The sequence below is a fragment of the Natrix helvetica genome (assembly GCF_964273705.1).
Source record: "Natrix helvetica genome assembly, chromosome: 1".
NCBI classification, from domain to species: Eukaryota; Metazoa; Chordata; class Lepidosauria; order Squamata; family Natricidae; genus Natrix; species Natrix helvetica.
The window spans coordinates 238,974,982-238,993,364 of record NC_138548.1 but is presented as its reverse complement, the minus strand read 5'-3'; the positions used below and the strand labels follow the sequence as shown (position 1 = coordinate 238,993,364).

The following is an 18,383-nucleotide window of genomic DNA, read 5'->3' as shown; positions in this document are numbered from 1 at the left end:
AAAGTGCCATTGTATTAATGCCACTACATCAAAATAAAAATCCAGATTTCTTAAGGAGAGTAGTGCAGATGATGGAATTGTGCAATGTACCCCTAAGTAAAAGTAAAATACAGAAGATAGCTGCATTCAGACATGACAGAAGGCCAACATAACAAACATATGTGAAGTAGTCTATAGTGTACTTCGTGATTGCCTTCAGTTTTCTTGGGAAGGATTTTCGAAAGTGGTTTGCCAAAGCCTCCTTCCTAAGGCTAAGAGAAATGCTGGCTGCCCCATGGACATCCAACTGGCTTTGACTCCAAGGTAGGATTAGACTCACAACCTCCTGGTTAATAGCCTGGTGCTTTAACTCCTCCTATCCAGCGGTGGGATTAAAAAATGTTTACTACCGGTTCTGTGGGCGTGATTTGGTGTGTGTGGCAGGGGAAGGATACTGTAAAATCTCCATTCCCTCCCAATCAGCTGGAGCTCAGGAGGCAGAGAATAGATGGGGGCAGGGGCAGTCAGAGGTGGTATTTACCGGTTCTCCGAACTACTCAAAATTTCCGCTACCGGTTCTCCAGAACTGGTCAAAGCCTGCTGAATACCACCTCTGCTTATACCAAATTGATTCATAGCTATAGTGTACACAATCATTATTATTCACCTAAAATATTCGTAACATTCTAAGTGCTGTGAAGATATGAAAAACAAGGATATTCCTGTTTTCAGCCCCTAATAGAAATGAAAGGGGAAAGAGAATGGAATAACAAATTCTTCCCTAGATGATAGATGAGGCCAGATTGGCTCCTCACTGGCCAGCCAGTCGGCCAGCTGGTTTGTTGTAGTCTTCCTGCGAGCTAGGAGGATACAGCTCTGCAATGGTATTTAGTGTCATGGTAAATTGCAAAGTTCACAATATACTTTCCTTCAATTCTGTAGTTTCATACCTGCTGGCAGATGGAGCAGATATTTCTTTTTTACCACAGAGCAGCAATGTAAGCATTTTATAGCTATTCAGAGTGACTTAAGAGTTAGCCCAGGAGCTTTTGCATTTCAGCAAGTGATGGGGAAAGGAGATTAATGGATCCTAAAGGAGTTACATGGGCTGTGATCTGAAGGCAAAGATACACTAACAAACATAAAGCTAAGTCTGGTCAATATATAAATAAATCTCCTGGGAATATCTTGTACGTCTGGTTTAGACATGATGCAAGACCACAACGGGCCTATTTATTTTTAGCTTAGCATAATGTATGAACCCAACCTTTAAGGCTTAGAGTTATCTATAAACACATTACAGCTTGTTCAGCAACCACATCGAAAAAGATACTGGTTCACAGGGGTGAGTGATCCTACTTTTCTACTAAAAGATGTGCGGACTGAAATTTGGCACATACCGTATTTTTCGTATTATAAAACGGACCGGAATATAAGACACACATAGATTTTGAAGTGGAAAACAAGAAAAAAAAAGTTTTTGTCCTCCGTGCATCCACTTTTTGTCCTCCCCAGACCCCAGGAGCACTTTGCAGTCCTCCCAAACACTTCATGCATCCTGTTTTTGCTAAAAATGGGATGTGCGGGGGGAGGGGGGAGGGATGTCGGGAGGCCCAAAACAGGGCCGTATTCAGTCTATAAGATGCACAGACATTTCCACCCACTTTTTGGGGGGAGGGAAAGTACCTCTTATAGTCTGAAAAATACGGTATTTATTTGACAAAGGAGGGATCCATTTGTTCCTAGCTACCTACTTAAATCAGAACTTCTTTACTACAATGCCATCTATGACAAGGGTGTCAAATGCGCGGCTGGAGGGCTGGATGCATCATGTGCTGGCCGCGCCCACCCCCATTTTAGTGAACGGGGAAAGTCGCGATACGTCACGTGATGACGTGATGCCACAAGTTTGACACCTCTGATCTATGAGATCAATGTGACATTCTGAAAACATTTGAAGCACAAACCCAGTTCATGAAAACAGCAGGTCATGCCAAATATCATACCTCTGTTTTAAGTAGATTAAATTTTAAAAGAAGACAGTGCTACAATAATAGACACACAGTCATCAGAACTCTTTATATAAAATAAAATATATCATCTCTTACAGAAGGAACCATAAATAATTAGCTTTTCCTCTTCAAAGTCTCCTATAGTCCGAAACCGTGGGATAAATGTGCATCAGGTCAAAAGTGTCAGTCTTTCTTCATACGGAACTTAATTTCCATCTTCAGGAACATTTTAATGTTTTCATCCTCTATGTGTTTCTCCACAGCGGCCAAAGCTTGCTCGCCACCATCCTTGTAGTATTTCAGAACCTCTTCTGCATAAGCAATCCAGACGCAGTTGTGGCATCCACTCATACAACACGTTGTGGGAGGGAGAAGCGTTGGTGGGGTGTCAAAACAGGTCCCCGAAGAAGCAGTTTCCTTCTCGGAGCACGACTTATCCTTCAGGGATGCAGCCTTTTGGGTGCCATTGCCACTCTCTGCATCTGCACAGAAGTGACGCTGTCCACTGCTTAGTAGTGCTGCAGGGAGCCAGCTTATATTTACCAGCCTCCCATGGCAAGATCTTTTCAGTAGGGCCAGAGTTGTTGTATCACTAGCCTCGGGGCCCCAAAACAGATATATACACTTCTGGTAAGAAGAAAAACAAAATTAAACCCCAATACTTCTATATCCCTTTATTTCCAGGACATCCAATCCATCTTTGAAGTCAAACCAAGCAAAGATACGACCTACAGAATTTCACTTATTTATCCAGAAATATATCATGCCTACAAGATCTGGGTTACGTTCCACTTGTGACTTTTGGTTCAGTACGTAAGCAACAGCATTTCACTATCTTGACGATGTTCTGAAAACAAAAACCAAGTTCTGGTGAGATCCCGACTCTTCTTTCTGATGTGTGACGTTTTACATAGTTGAAAACTATGCATTTAAGTAGATTCAGATTTTAAAACATTTTGACCTGGTATGAGAAAGTTGACTTCGGAATGCATTTTTAAATGGATAATATAAGCAATATATAGTATATAGAATACTAGTATTTATTCCGGAACATATTTTGAGTAATGTTTTCTTCAATATGGATTTTAATGCATGTTACTGTCTAGTTCAGGAAAAACTCTGGATCTCCTCATTTTATGTGACTCTGGGCCAGTCACTCTATCTCAACCCAACCCACTTCACAGGGTTGTTGTTGTTGTAGGAAAAATAGGAAGAGTCAGATGTATTGATATGTTTGCCACCTTGAGTTATTTATAAAATATAATAAAGATGGGATGTAAACTGAAAGAAATCGGGCTGGTAGATGCAGCTGAGAGGACTTTATTGATTCCTTAGTCCAGCATTTCCCCCCCCCCCCCAAAAGGCCAAATTATCTGGAAGGCAAAACTGTTGTTCTTTTCCTGTCCTCTGGTGAATGGTACTTAGCAACATCCCATTCTGATGCTATAGAACAGGGGTGTCCAAACTTGGGAACTTTAAGACTTGTGGACTTCAACTCCCAGAATTCCCCAGCCAGCCATGCTGGCTGGGGAATTCTGGGAGTTGAAGTCCACAAGTCTTAAAGTTCCCAAGTTTGGACACCCCTGCTATAGAAAGTCTATAGCCATTCTGAATAGTACCACCCACTGATACTTATATCTTCCACAAATTTGCCCAACCCTCTTCAGATGTGAATTAAATTAGCAGTTCAACATCGACTGTGTCAGAAAGTTTCATATAAGTACATATAACAAACAATTAAATTAAGGGCATATCTAAAGAGAGACATAGGGAGTGGAACCAATTCATATAATTGTTATCACTACTAGAGTCAGGCACTGAAAAATCAAAACAAAAGACCCAAAAGAAAATGTGGCAAGGTTGCCACAATAATTTGCGAGATGTTTTGGTTCACGGTAGTATTCTGTCTCTGTGTGTGGATTTGGGATTTTTTTTCTTATGCACCAATACAAGTGTTATTTCCATTAATACATACTCTAAAATTAATCTTAGCTTATATCAACGTCCCATTTCTTCTTATTTCTGTTCTCTAAGAAGGAACCTATAGAATAATTGCCAGTTTTATACTTTCATAAAACAGCCTATGGAATACTGAACATTTCTTTCTCAATCCTGAAACCATGCTAGCATGTAGCTTCCAACCTGGTGTCTCCAGATAGGTCAAGGGATTGGAGTACAAATCCCTTGCCACTGCCTGTGTTGACTGGGACTGACAAGAATTAACACCTAACACATCAGGAAGGCAACTGGTTGCCTAGTCCTATTCTAGAAGGCAGTCAGAAAGCAGTTTTTGGCACTCTTTGTGGTTATGATACCAAGATAATTCCTCTTTGCTGAACATCCAGCATTGATAAAGAATCTGGAAACATGATCCTTATTTTAGGACTCTACTGAATCCTAATGAAGATGCTAACTTCAAAGGACCTTAGAATCAGAAATGACTTTTTAAGAAATCATTTTTTAATGATAAAAAAAAAGATTTTAAAGGAGAGTTTAGGGCAGGATAATCCTTCAACAGTAAGGGTTATTTCACAGCACTCGGATTGATCCTCGGACTGAAGACAGCATTCCAAATAAACATTGCCAAGATCAGACATTTAAATCATGTGGTTGAAACAGAATAAAAATAAATGGGCTTGTGTAATTGAAAATGTGCCACTTCGGTTTATTTGGTAAACAAGCAACCCGCCCTTGGCGTTTTGTGTGAACGCAGCTAAACTGTGATTTTTACCCTCTAATCCTCCCGGCTAAAGTTCTCACCTGACCCGCTTCTGATGTACCAAAAGTCCCCGCCAACCCGCGGCGGCAGCAGAAAACTCTCAAATGCAGCATCTCTCCGGGCGCCTTTAGGCAACCCTATCTCCTTCGCCCCCTGCTGGGAGTGACGTCTCCTTCGCCCAATAGCGATCTCGATTCTGTCCTAACTTCCGATAGAAGTGGCGAGTTCCGCCAATCGGAGAGCGCTGATGGACGGGGAAATTGTACACACACCCCGGAAGAAGGCGGGGAATGGAGTGCGTAAGCAAGGGAAGACTAAACTGGGAAGCGACGGCAGCACGTGAGTGCGCTTGTCACAAGCGGCGATGGGCAAAAAAGAGAAGAAAGTTGCTGTGGCTTCCGCTGCTCCGCGGAAGGGGCTTCTCCCCCGTGGTAGGTCTGTATCAATCCGGTGATCTCTTTCTCTCTGTGTGCAATTTAAAGCGCTTTGCTTATTCTGTGTAAGTGATAGGCAAAAAAAAAATAACCCTATAGGGTTGACCAATTTTATTGCTATCTTAACTCACTTATCATAACATTCATGTTTGAGGTTGCCCAGTGAATGTAGAACTAATTGGGATTTTGACTGCTACTGCTTGATTCTGCACGTGTTTATTCTTTGCTCCCACTCCACTCTCTCTTGGTCCAAGCCACCTTGCCCGGTTGTTGTAGGGAAAATAAGTGGCAGGAATATTAGGTGAGGATGCTATCTTGACTTATATATGAAAATGGAATAATGATATCTGCATTTGCCTACATGCAAAGAATTGGGGAGGACCCAACACAGGCAGAGTAAAAGAAAATGAAGCAGCTAAAAGTGCTCTGGAAGTTTAAAATGTACATAGCTAAACACCTGCTACATAGCACCCCAGACTCAGCAATTGTCAATAAAAAAGACAAGAAAAAAATAGTCTGGGTAGTACCATAGGTGTTGGCAGTATCTAGAGGCAGCAGAAAAGAAGCAACTGGAGAAAAATCACAAAACAAGACTTGCAAATAGAAGTGGGATGACTGGCAAAAGAAAGCAAAAATAGTACAAATAGTAATAGGTGCCTTGGGTACAATCCCAAAACATATGGACCATCCCTGGAACACCATTGGCATTGATGAAATCGCCATCAGTTGATTTCAAAAGGCAGCTTTATTTGGAACAATCTACATCCTGGGATGATACTTTGACACTATCAAGCAGTAACATCTGCCTATCCCACGTCCTTGGGAAGAACTCAATAGTTGGATAAAACTGCCAAATCCCATCTAAATATCTGGCAGACTATGCAACCAACCATAATAATAAAATCTCTTCCTTATTAGCATTTTTTATCTTTCCATTATGATCAATAAAGCCTGAGAATTCTGAGAAATGAAGTCATAATAATAATCATCATAATTTATGGAAGGTTGCTATAATTTATCCTACTTATTAGCCAGCGATATTAAGATTTTTATATGTTATATCTCCTTTCCCAGCACTCTGGAAATGCTTACAGATGTCTCCAGTTCTATGCTGGAGAGGGGATTCAATATGGAATGTGACTCATTATGTAATTGTTACGATATCAAGAGATCAAAGAGATGTGCCACCACATGCCTTTCAGATATGGGTAGACCCATTGTGAAAATGGGGAGTAGTGAATTAGATTGTAAGCAGTAGCAACAAGATATCATATTTATGACATATTCTTTCTTCTTTGTGGAGAAAAAATATGTTATTAACAATTTTTTAAAGTTATGGTCGATTAACATGTGGAGGGCACCTGAAAGGTGATGTAGGAAGAACACCCCTGATGAACACAGAAATACCACTTTAAATATAGGGCTGGCTATGGTACTAATTCAAACTAATATATGTGCTTCCAGCATCATCTCATTCATTCTGCTGAATGAGGTTGTTGAAATTCCTTTACAGGACAAGATATGAAAATGTGAGACAGATGCTTGCATCTATCCTAAAGAAGTTCCTTCAACTCACCTAGGTTAGGTTGTGTAAGTTTATAGATGATGACAATGATGATGACGATGATGATGATGACGATGATGATTTCTCGAGACAGCAGAATAGGAGAGAAAGATCTTTAGAAGATAACAAAATACAAAGACCTACAAATAGAAATAGAATGACTGTGGCAAAGGCAAGCAAGGGTAATACCAATAGCAATAGGTGCCTTGAGTGCAGTCTCAAAACAACTGGAGCACCACTTGAACACCATAGGCATTGACAAATTTGCCATCAGTCAGTTGCAGAAGGCGGCTTTACTTGGAATTGCTTCCATCCTGCGACAATATCTGTAACACCATCAAACATCCAGATTTGTCTATCCTAGGTCCTTGGTAAGAACTTGATAGATAACATCTGGCTGACTATATGAATAATCATAACAACAATAATGTTAGCTGTACCAACATTTCTCTCGTTTTAATTTTAGCTACGTGAAGAAAAAGGCAAATTCAAAACCAGATTGCCTGAATCAGCAAGAAATTCCATATCGGTTGCGAGAAATCATGAGGAGCCGAAATGAACTAAAAAACCCCACCCGCAAGAAGAAGAAACCTGGTAAAAAGCAGCTTTATGATTTGATATTGAGTATATGTTCCAGCAACTAGCCAGAAATTCTTGGGAAGTGTCATCTTGACAACTCTCCTGGATGGTACTAGTTTGAGGGAGTCTGCCTTATAAGGATTTTTTAAATCAGAAGGGTGGAAGACTCTGGGACTCCAGAACTGCATGGGATCCTCACTCTCCTTTTTGGTCCTTCCCCCTAATCTCTCCTTTATGGCACTGAAAATTAGTGGAACAATTTTTCAATGCTTTGGAAAAGAAAATATGGAAAAACTCTAGGCTATGCCCCAACATAGCTTAAAGCAGTTTTAAAAACAAAGAAAATCCCCATTTTGGATTGGTTGGAAGATGGGCGGTTATATAAATGTTTTAAATAAATGAACAAATTTCCTGCAGAGAAAGGACACTGAATAATTTAAGCAAAAATATTGACTCAAACCACATATTTTGTTCAGCCTATCCAATTTGCCTATCAGAGCTTGCCATCAGCCCTCTAAATAAATAATAAAGAGGCTGCTTATCATCAAAACCTAAGCCTAATAAATTAGATAAATAAATCCACCCCTGTTGTATAGTAGTATTACATGCGTACAAACATGCTATATTTGTATACCGTAGAGTTGTAACTCTCTTAAGCTTACATGGAGGGCATACAAGTTACAGAGTAAATGAAGACAATAAGTTTATGAATCCGTTTTCTTTTGTGACCAACATTTCAGATATGCCCTTATGGCTGGAGATCTCCAAGTGCTTGCTGTAAGTGGTTCTCTAGTAACCAAGGGTACAATGCAAATAGGTACCATATCTAATTAATAAGTTCAATATTATATTTTGTTGCTCTCTAATACTGCACATGGGTCATAAAATAATGGTGCTGTATAGCTAGAGAAATCCAAGATGGCTTGTTAATAGCAGAATACCTTTTTCCTACAGATCCCAGAAAATTGCTTTTAAATATCAGGTCAATTCATTGTCAGATAACTCTTATTTGCTCAGCTAGGGATTGGTGTTTTGCAGAGTGATTAGGTTAGGGCTCTACCTGTTTCCTATAATGTCCATGAAGGTTGTTGGGCAGATTATAACATCTGTGTTTTTGTCGCAGCAAATAAGCAGAAGCCTCAGTCAGAGGGTGACATACCAGTACCGAAATTCAAGAGACGGCGAGGGGAGACGGAGACCTCATACAATAGACGTATGGACCGGGAAATTGAGCACGTGCGCTTTCTCACTGAAAATCAGATGCAGCGTGAGCCTGAAAAAGAGATACAAATCCAAGAAAAGTCACAGAGGAAAAAAGAGTTACGTTTGAATTTGCAGCCCTTGAATTAGGGCAGTGCTATAGTCTGAAAGCCTTGAGATGAATTTGTCATTGATAATCCAGTTTTCCTTATTTCATCCTCATAACGATTCCATAAAGTTAACTTTTTGGCCAGTATGTTTTGATTGAATAGAGGGTTTTCCCAAGGCACTGTCAATCTCTCTAGCCATTATGCCTCACAGATTATTATTGATCTTTGCTCACCAAATGTAGAATTAGCCCCAGAACTAATGTGTAAGAATTCCATCCTTCAGGAACTCCTGAAGGTTGTTCCATTTAGGAGAGGAAGAAATGAATTAGTTATCTATATATATAAAAGCGAAATGCCACTCATGCATCATCACAAAATCTCCAGAACTGTTAAAGCCTACTAACTTGAAATTTGGCACGTATGTTCCTCTTGGCTTCTAAGTGCTCACTAAGAAAGGATTTTTCAAAATGACCATCAGATCATTAGTATTTCTTATATTATTATTATCACACTCTGATACTATGGAGTTAGACTGAGGGAGAGGATAAGATAGGAGAGGCCTCGGGGGCAAGCCTGAGGGAGAAAAGGGGATATGAGAGGATCAATGGAGCCAGCCTGAGGAAGAGGATAAGATAGAACAGACCTCTGTGGGGCAAGCCTGAGGGAGAGAAGGGGATATGAGAGGATCAATGGGGCCAGCCTGAGGGAGAGAATCGGATAAGATAGAAGAGACCTCTGTGGGGCAAGCCTGAGGGAGAGAAGGGGATAGGAGAGGATCAGATGGGCCAGTCTGAGGGAGAGAAAGGGAGAGGAGAAGCTGGTCGTAACTACTCATTAATTTTCAAGCTGTGTTGATTTATCAAGCCTGATCACATAGTTTCATAGTGGAGCACTGGTATCCAGTTAGTTAATAACAATAATATCTTTTCTTCTTCTTCTGTCCCTTAACTCAGTCCTGTTCTTTTGGTTAGTAGTAGCAATTCCTTTCAGGATGGAATCTTTATTTTTTAATCTTGATTCTGTGTCAGTTAAGACCGTACTACTCCTTACAAACTGCAATGGAACTTAAACGTGGTTCCAAGTTTACATGCTTAGTGTAACATCCTTGATTGGTTAGAGCAGGGGTGTCAAACTCACAGCCCGGGGGCCGGATGTGTCACATGCTGGCCCCACCCCTGGTGGGTTTAGCAAAGGGGAAAAAAGTCCCAATATGTCACATGCCGCTATCATGACGATGCAAATTTGATACCCCTGGGTTAGAGGATACATTGGTTCTTATCCCTGTATAGAGAGATGTGCGTCCTCTCTATTTCCAAGTCTGACTGAATTTGTGAATGGTTCTTTCTTGACATGCCCATAGGCAGCTATGAAATTTCTGTAACCTTTGTTTAACAAAGCCTGTTTCTCCAGATTTCAGAAGAAGAGGCTGGAAAAAATCCGTAAGCAAAAAGCAGAGAAAAAAATAACCATGCTGGAGAAGGATCTTCTCAAAGGTAGAGTAATAATATTAATAAAGGCAGGGTATAAATAAATACAATACAATACTGGGTTTGCAAATTGCAGTAAGCTTTGGTTGGTTTAAATGGCGTGTTGAATAAACAGCCATTGATTGAGTCTGCCCAGCATGCTAAACTGAAAGCCATGGTTTATAAATGATGGTGTCTAGTGTTACATTGTAAAGCAAGCCAGAAAAAAAGCCATGACTGGTGAGCTTAGTACCATTCCATAGTTTTAGACGATAAGATTGATTTGATTATTTGGTAAGAGTCTTTTGTCCCCCTCAAAAAAATGGACGGCTGAATCAAAATCTATTCCAATCCAAGTTTCTGCAGATCTAGGGAGCTGCACATCATAAGCATTGCGCACGGCTGGAAGAGCAGAAGCAGCTTATGTAGCAAACCACTTCTTGTAATTTGTCGGAAAGGAGAATAAACGTTTTAGTGAACCACTAGTGAGCTTCAGGTGGTTATCAGCCTAATCTTGCCAGAATACCATTCTTATGAATTATGCTCGCTTCTGCATCACTTTCAAAGTAAGTGTGCTGTACATTTTGACACTTTGTTAAGAAAAAAACTAAGTCTCAAGAGTCCAAGCTCCAGACTGGCACCAGTAGGAAAACCCCACACCCGTGAGGAAACAAACTGGGTTTATTCAGCCGGACTGTGGCACACAATGAGTTCATACAGCAGCAAAACAGTCAGTAAGCAGGTCCGTTAGAACTTCTGTTAGATGCAAAGTCAGCCCTTAAGTAGGCAAGCCATGCCTCTTCCCAGTGTTGGCCTCGCTCCGGTGGCTGTCATGTGACAAAGCTCAGGGCCAGCTGATTGTTGGGCCAGAAACAGCTGCTCCTCGTGCTTCCATGCCTCGCAGCTGATTCTGCTATTGTCTCTGCTGAGGCTGCCGAGCTGAGTGTGGCTAGGAACTGCCGTCCTCCCCATGCCTCCCCACCGCACAGCTGAGCCAACTCTGTTGCTGCTGCAGCTGTCCTAAGCGCCCTGTCACCCATGCTCCTTCCCACCCTGCTGTGGCAAGCCCGGGATGCAGTTTGACACCAAGTCCCTTCTAGGAGAGAGGTTTATGTTTTGCTGATGTCTGAGATAAGAGACAGTTGCCTTGGTATCAGAGCTTGGTAAACTTGCTTAGTGCAGAATAGAGTGGTGATATGGAAGGCATGGGACTGCTTGATTCCTTCTCACTTCTCTTTGTTTCAATCCAGCTCAACTTTTATTCCAAAGCATTATATGAAAGAAAGCTCTAATGGTGGATAATGGAATCATACGCTGGTCACTGGGAACCCTGGGTAGAATCTCTGAGACCAAAGCACATAATAAAACATTATTGTCCCAAGTGCAAAGGTCAGGTACTGTGATATCACAACACAAGTTTCATGAAGTCTGATTTTCGGATGCGAGGGTGAGGTATAATATGGATTTTATTTAACTAGATTTTTAATGTTGTACACTTCCAGGAATCACCGTTTGTGAGTTGGGTGGCTATATAAATTGTTCAATCTAGCAGTAATGTGGCAGTACTGCTTTAGCTTTTATTTATTTTTATTGTTCTAAGCTGCCTGTGGATAATGTAGAACATGGGCGGCCATAAAAAATTGCTAAATAAATACAATCCTTTTGACAGGTGGCTGTGGCTAGAGTGGATTTCTGGCTTAAATTTGCTTGATTGTGAGGAATAATGAAAGAAGCATGTTGAATTATTTTGGAATGGTCTTTGCAATTATCAGATTTGGAGCTGCCTTCTTTCCATTCCCTTACAGACTCAGTAAAGTTTGGAGAAGTTGCTCTACAGCCTCCCACACTTACAGCGAAACCCAGGAAGAGTGTTATCAAAGACAAGGTACCTCATTTTATTGAGCAACGTTCCACTTCTCTTTTCTAATTGTGCCAGTGGCCATACAAGCTTCTGTTTTTTGCTGTGGAAGGAATTTACCTGATCAGCAGCAAGGCTCAGAATAGGTTACTGATTGGTATTTAACGGTATTATGTTAAGCTAACTGTCCCTAGGGCAGTGATGGCGAACCTTTTTTGGCTCGCATGCCACAAGTGGGGGGAGCGCAGGGGGTCGAGTGCTGGCGTGCCGCACCCATAATGTAATGCGCGACCCCCCCAGTGCGTATGCATACACAACGCATGACCCCCCCATTTTACATGCTTTTTTCGCCCTCCCCAGGCTCCAGGGTCTTTATAGGAGCCTGGGGAGGGCGAAAGGAGCCTCCCCCGATCCCCTGGAGGCGCTCCGGAGGCTTCAGTGACCGTCCGAGGCTTCCGTGAAGCCTTCGGAGCGCTTAAAACCACCCTCTGAGCAAACCGGAAGTGACTTCCGGGTTGCTCGAAGGGTGGTTTTAAGCGCTCCGAAGGCATCAGGGAAGCCTCGGACGGTCACTGAAGCCTTCAGAACGCTTAAAACCACCCTCCGAGCAACCCGGAAGTCACTTCCAGTTTGCTTGGAGGGTGGTTTTAAGCGTTCCGAAGGCTTCAGGGACGGTCCCTGAAGCCTCCGGGGGGGCGGGGGAGGCTCTTTTCGCCCTCCCCAGGCTCCTATAAAGCCTCTGGAGCCTGGGGAAGACGAAAAATAGCTTTTAAAAAGGTGAACTCAGCTGGCCAGCGCGCGCTGGCCAGCTGACAGGGCAGCGCCTCGCTGGCCAGCTGACAGGGCAGCGCCTCGCGTGCCCTGACAAATGGCTCCGCGTGCCACTTGTGGCACGCGTGCCATAGGTTCGCCATCACTGCCCTAGGGTTTTATATTTTTTAGACATCCTCTTCTAAAAGCAGATTCTCTTCAGGATTGCTCTCAGATTGAATCCATATTCTTTTCCCTCTTCATGATTCTGTTGTGGCCTGCCAGCAGAGCTGGCAGCATATTCGGACAGTGAGGAGGTTGAGGGGGAAAATGAGCCAGTCCTGGAGTTTGGGGAAGGCTCTGACGAGGACTCTGTGTCGGAGGCAGAGAGGAGGCCAGAACCATATGCCAGTTATCAGATGTCTTCAGAGTCAGATATCAGTGAGGCAGACAAACTGCTGGAGCCTGTTCCCAGTGTGTGCATGTGCAGAGTTGCCAGAAGAAAAGAACAGCTAAGGAACAAGGGTCGTCTTGGGAGTAAGGCCACAGGTAGACGGTGAATGGCCCCTCCCATAGGGAATAAAAGAGGAGCGAAAGGGGCGGGGTGTTTGCAGGAGACAATTAGTTCATTCCTGCATTCTTGCCAAGTATTGTGGCGTCTGAAAGATATCGGCCTGGCCACTCTCCAAGCCTGATAAAGGTCGGTAATTGTGAACTATCTTGAAAGACTGTGGGAGAGAAAAGACTTGCCTTGAGAGGAATTCACTATAAATTAAATAAAAGGGGTTTATCGGGATGAGGACTTGGCTTCGTGCTGCTGGGGAAGCCTAGGTCAGAACAGATTCTTCAGCCAATTTTTCTTTTCTTCCAGGGCGATCAGAGGCAGCAACTTCTGCTAACGTCTCTTTTGGGCTCTGGCAGAAAAGCCAGTGTTAACAAATCAGTCCATGCCTCTCTCGCTCGCCAAAGGATCATTCAAGAGGAGAGAGAACGGGTCGTCCAAGCTTATCGGGATATAAAGAAAAGGAAACAGCAGCAGCAGTTGAAGGAAAGCTTTCTTGCCATAGACAAACTAAAGAAACCAGCCTGAGTTGGCAGAACTGGTTCTATCATTCCGAGAAACACGATGCCTTTACAATTGTAGAATGACAACCAAGTCCACTGCATTTCTCCTTTCCACTTCGAAGGGAGTAACCAGCAATACTGATAAACAGAATAACAGCTGAGCAATACAAGTTTACACGCTTCGCTTTTCTGAGCAGACCAAATTCTTTAAAAAGTGTTTCTGGTATCTCAGTTTGTTGAATTTGTAACATGAAAACACCCACCACTGCACACACATATTTCTACCCCCTACTTCCAAAAGGATTAGTAATTTGGATTGGCTGCAAGAATCGGAGCTAGTTTTCAGGAACCAATCTATTTTGATGTTTCTCATAAGCCTCCTTCTGATGGGGAAGAAAACTCTTCTCCAGTTGGACATTGCACTCCTTTTGGAATTTTTTTTAGCCTGTGTGTGTTTTCGCCATACCTGGATTGTCAAAAAGGTTTGTGAAAAACCAAAACAATCCAGTCTGGGTCCCTCTTTGGAGTTTAGTTATTAGTTTCTGAATCAAAGTCAGAGATGTGTTGAGGGGCTTGAACCATCTCTAAGATGTTATCAGAGGCAGATGAATCAGATTAAAATATGTTTCTACACAAATGCATCTTCTTGCTAGTTTGCTGGTTCTCTTGTCGAAAATGATTTCCTTGCAGAAGAGATGTGGGACTGCTACTCCAGGTACAGCTTCTATATAGACATCCACCACTGAATACCAGCAAAAACTTTGATTGGATGGAAGTCCTTAAGTGAAGATAAAGCAGAATGTACACTTCCTTGGCAGAGGTTTAAGATGAAGGGAAGGGAAGCAACATGCTCTTTTGCAGAGCATTTTTTCCAACTTTACGAAAGCGATCAGAGGGAAACAATTTTGCCATCTTTGTCTTTCCCTTCCAAATCCTGGTGCTGTTGTACAATAACAAGAACATGTAGTGGCAAAAACCAATGAAAGACCCTAAATAGGGAAGTAAAGTGATGTTGCTGAACCCAGCAGCAGTCACTCTGTATTCTTGACTCTGCAAGCCAAAGTTATTTTAAAAGTGGTGTGAAAAAATGACTTCCAAAAAAAAAAAAAAAACCAAGTGTGTATTTGTAGGATGAGGTTCTCAAAGCAAAGGCGACTGGCAAAGTGAGGTAGTAAAATTTTGAACAGTCCATAAAAAGCAGCAATAGTTGGTTGGTTGGAGCAGGGGGAAAACCAAAAATCCTTAGTTGAGAAAGTAAGATCAATATAGTATTGGACAGAATCTTGAGGGGTGGTTGGTCCTAAGGAAGGTACTGCTGGCGTGTGGGCTTTGGGTGGTGCAGCACAGATTTGTCAGTAGATGGCAGGATCTGTATGCAATGAGGAATTCCTTTCCTTAAGCAAGCTCTTTCTCTAAAGCGACCTTTTTTTCTTTATAATGGAAGAATGTGGTACAGAGAACATCCTGTATATATTTCTTATAATTTTTCCTGCAATTATCTGTAGATTTAACACAATTTCTCATGTTCCAGGATGAAGTTCCACTAAAACCTTTTTTTCATGAAACATAGCCTGTAGTTTTCTGGTATCTCTGGGTGTATTGTATAGATCAGTGAGGGCAAACCTTTCGGCCTTGGCATGTAAAAATTCAGAAAATGTCTAATCTGACTGCTGGCGTGTCATACACACACCCAATAAAAGAGAAACTATTCTCTGTTTTCCCCACCTTCAATCTAAGCAACCCTGAACAACAGAATTCAGTAACGAAACTAGGCCTGAAGTAAAGACTTGGACTTCAACCTTGGCACCTCTGCTGCCATTCAAACAGGCTGCCTTGCATTGTGCCCCAAAGCACAATTGCACCCATGGCCCAGCGCTTCCTAGGATCTGCCATGTGTTGCTTATCTTCAAGTAGGGTTCTCTTTCTGTTGACAAGCTCCTTTGGCCTATCTGAGGCTGCTCTGGGTTGCACGAGGCCTTTATTCTTGAAGCATTTTTTTCTCTTGTGCGTAGTTCTGAAGACAGCACATCCCATTCCCAGGTGGTCTCTGTAACCTCTGAAAAAATCACTCAAAAACAGGGGGTGCTTTTGAGAATATTTGTTGTCAGGTGTTAATAAACACAGGTGTGTCACTCAAAACGCCATGTCATCTTTGATACACGTGTCAGGTTTGCCATCACTGGTATAGGTACTAGAAAGGATATACTCTGGTTCCTCTGCTTCTTTCAGCTCTTTGCTGTGGACTGATCTTTATTAGATTTCTCAGCTTATCCTTGAGATTCCTAAAACAGCTTCTACCTTCTGAATATTTGGAAAGCTGTTTACATGGATGTGCACCATGATTCCTTGAGATACGATTGCACCTACCGCGTTGCCACTTAAGACATAGTTCCCATTATCTTCACTGTCACGTAGTAAAAAGTGAGCATTCTTAAGTATGCAGCCTGGCGGCCCTATGTTCTAAAACATTTAATTGTGTTTGGTTAGACTACCCCCATCAGTGAATGTCTTAACTGCCGGTTGGTATTTTTAAAAAATAAAAAGGATGCTCTGTTTGTTCCCCCAAACAAGATTGCAAAAAGTGAGTGTTTTGTGTCAGTAGGCCATTTCAGTGAAATATACTAATAGGCTTTAATAGGAATTTAATCTGGAAAGAATTTGATGCAATTTCAAAAAAAATCCTGTAATCAAAATATTCTAATAAAAATTGAATCGGCTGAACAGTTTTTGATCCTAAGTTCTAGACTTTGCCACGAAGTAATTGGCTAAAAGGATAAATTTTCAAAAATGTGGAAGCTAAACAGGCAGTTTAATGGAGAGAGATCCAGATTTGGAATAAGAAGGACTTGGAGGAGAATCTCTGCTTTGTTGTGTACTTAAGGCTGGAACCTCAGCTTTTATAGATAGGGATAAATCACATTTATGGGACACTTTTTTGTTGTGACTAGGTAGTGCTGCAGAAGCTTAAGGTAGTTGAAGGATATCTTACCCTGAGGAATTACCTGCTGTAACAGATCCATCTTGAAGTTTCCATAAAAAGAAATATGTAGACAGAATGAATTCCTACAGTTCATTCCCCCATATATTTAGGCATTTCTAAAAAAGCAATGAATCAGGAAGTTTTTCCTAATGAAGTGAAATTTATGGGTATATTGTGAAGGCTTTTGGAAGAGAGCTTGTGAGGTCATCAGAGGGGAAAGTGTCAAAGAAGACAAACAATGGAAAATTGTTCAGAGAGCATGAAGTTGGATAGATATTCTGGAAAACTGAATGGAAAGCAACAATGTCACTTTTTAAAAACTTTTAAGAAGCACTATATGTTTTTAGCAGTGCCAGTTTTACAGTCCAGGCAATGTCCAATTCAGAAAAGAAAGAGGATAATCCTCCCCTCCTCTTCCTCCTCCCCCCCCCCCATCACCGAGAGCCTTTTCTACCTTATTCCAAACCGATATATAAGTAAATAGAACAAATTATTAGATGAACATATCTGATGTCAGAGAAGATGACTCTGATTAATTCTTGGACTGGAAATCTACCTGAAAATGCCAGTGCCATGAGCTAGTCTGAGAAGTTGAAAAACTTTCCCTACTGTTTGAAAGGAAAGAGCAATGGACATTTTATGGAGTCACCCAAGTTTGCTATTAGCAAGAAGGAAGACAGGGCAGCAGTTTCACAACCTTAGAAACCTAGAAAACTGACAGCAAAGGTGCTGATTTTAAAACTAGCTGCTCCATGAATTTGTCCTATTGTTATGTTGTTCTTTTGATAGTTTTTAATAATGCATTCTGCCTTAAAATTTAGGCTGAAAAAATGCACAAATGTATGAAACCCTTGAATTATTTGTAAAAATAATAAAGGCAGGATACAAATAAATAAATAAAATTTCTAGATGTGTTCGTGGTATCTTTTGTCCTTGCTGCCTTCTTCAAGTACCGGTATTTTCTAGCTTTAGATGAATCAAGCGTTCCTTTTCTACTGTTGTCTGAGAAGATCTAATGAAAAACTTAAGGCAGATATGGGAGCTATTTTTCAAGCTGTTCTTGCTAAAATGTTTTGTTTGGATATCAGGTGTCCTGAGCTGGATTCTATTTGTACAGGTAACAGAAGTGCAGTGTTTGCTACTTTTCCAGTCGGGATTACACTGATTATGGCTCTATATGTTTGCTTTAAGTTCTTTTCAAAGAGAAGCTGCTACCCCATTGTGCAAAGTTTCCCTCACACACACCAGATGTGGGTTTCAAATCCTGAGGCTACCAGTTTGCTCACGCATGCGCATGATGCTTCTGCAAGTGGGCAGAGCCTCCCACCGCTGCCACTACCGGTTTGGCCATTCCGGGCCGAACCGGGAGCAACTCACTTCTGACACACACACACGCTTTATGGCTGAAATTGTCGTTTGAAGGTTTGTTTCAGTGGTGGGATTCAAAAACATTTCTGTGGGCGTGGCTTGGTGGGCATGGCAAGGGAAGGATACTGTAAAATCCCCATTTCTTCCTGATCAGCTGGGACTTGGGAGGCAGAGAATAGATGGGGGCGGGGCCAGTCAGAGGTGGTATTTACCAGTTCTCTGAACTACTCAAAATTTCCTCTACCGGTTCTCCAGAACTGGTCAGAACCTGCTGAATACCACCCCTGGCTTGTTTGGAG

The 18,383-nt window shown here is 41.8% G+C and overlaps 2 protein-coding genes across 6 annotated transcripts in view; one reads left to right on the top strand and one right to left on the bottom strand.

The window, feature by feature from the left end:
- The window catches only part of LOC309384894 (retinal rod rhodopsin-sensitive cGMP 3',5'-cyclic phosphodiesterase subunit gamma), a 60,928-nt gene that overhangs the window by 10,779 nt on the left and 31,766 nt on the right, over positions 1-18,383 (bottom strand). The window contains exons 1-2 of one of the 5 annotated variants that reach the window (XM_081938745.1): positions 4,752-4,930; positions 2,044-2,618 (exon numbers count right to left, since the gene is read on the bottom strand). The exons of 2 other annotated variants lie outside the window; for them this stretch is intronic. In XM_081938745.1, the coding sequence (XP_081794871.1) occupies positions 2,175-2,618; positions 4,752-4,823 (516 nt within the window). In that variant the 5' untranslated portion in view covers positions 4,824-4,930 and the 3' untranslated portion in view covers positions 2,044-2,174. Of the gene's footprint in view, positions 1-2,043; positions 2,619-4,751; positions 4,931-8,446; positions 8,561-18,383 lie in introns of those variants that run through there. 2 more of the 5 variants (XM_081938746.1, XM_081938749.1) reach the window with 2 other exon arrangements.
- CCDC137 (coiled-coil domain containing 137) lies at positions 4,986-17,616 on the top strand. Its single transcript, XM_081938744.1, has 6 exons — positions 4,986-5,145; positions 7,175-7,302; positions 8,411-8,606; positions 10,008-10,090; positions 11,869-11,948; positions 13,543-17,616. Exons 1-6 carry the CDS (start codon positions 5,075-5,077, stop codon positions 13,759-13,761), a joined length of 777 nt encoding a protein of 258 aa, XP_081794870.1. The 5' UTR covers positions 4,986-5,074; the 3' UTR covers positions 13,762-17,616.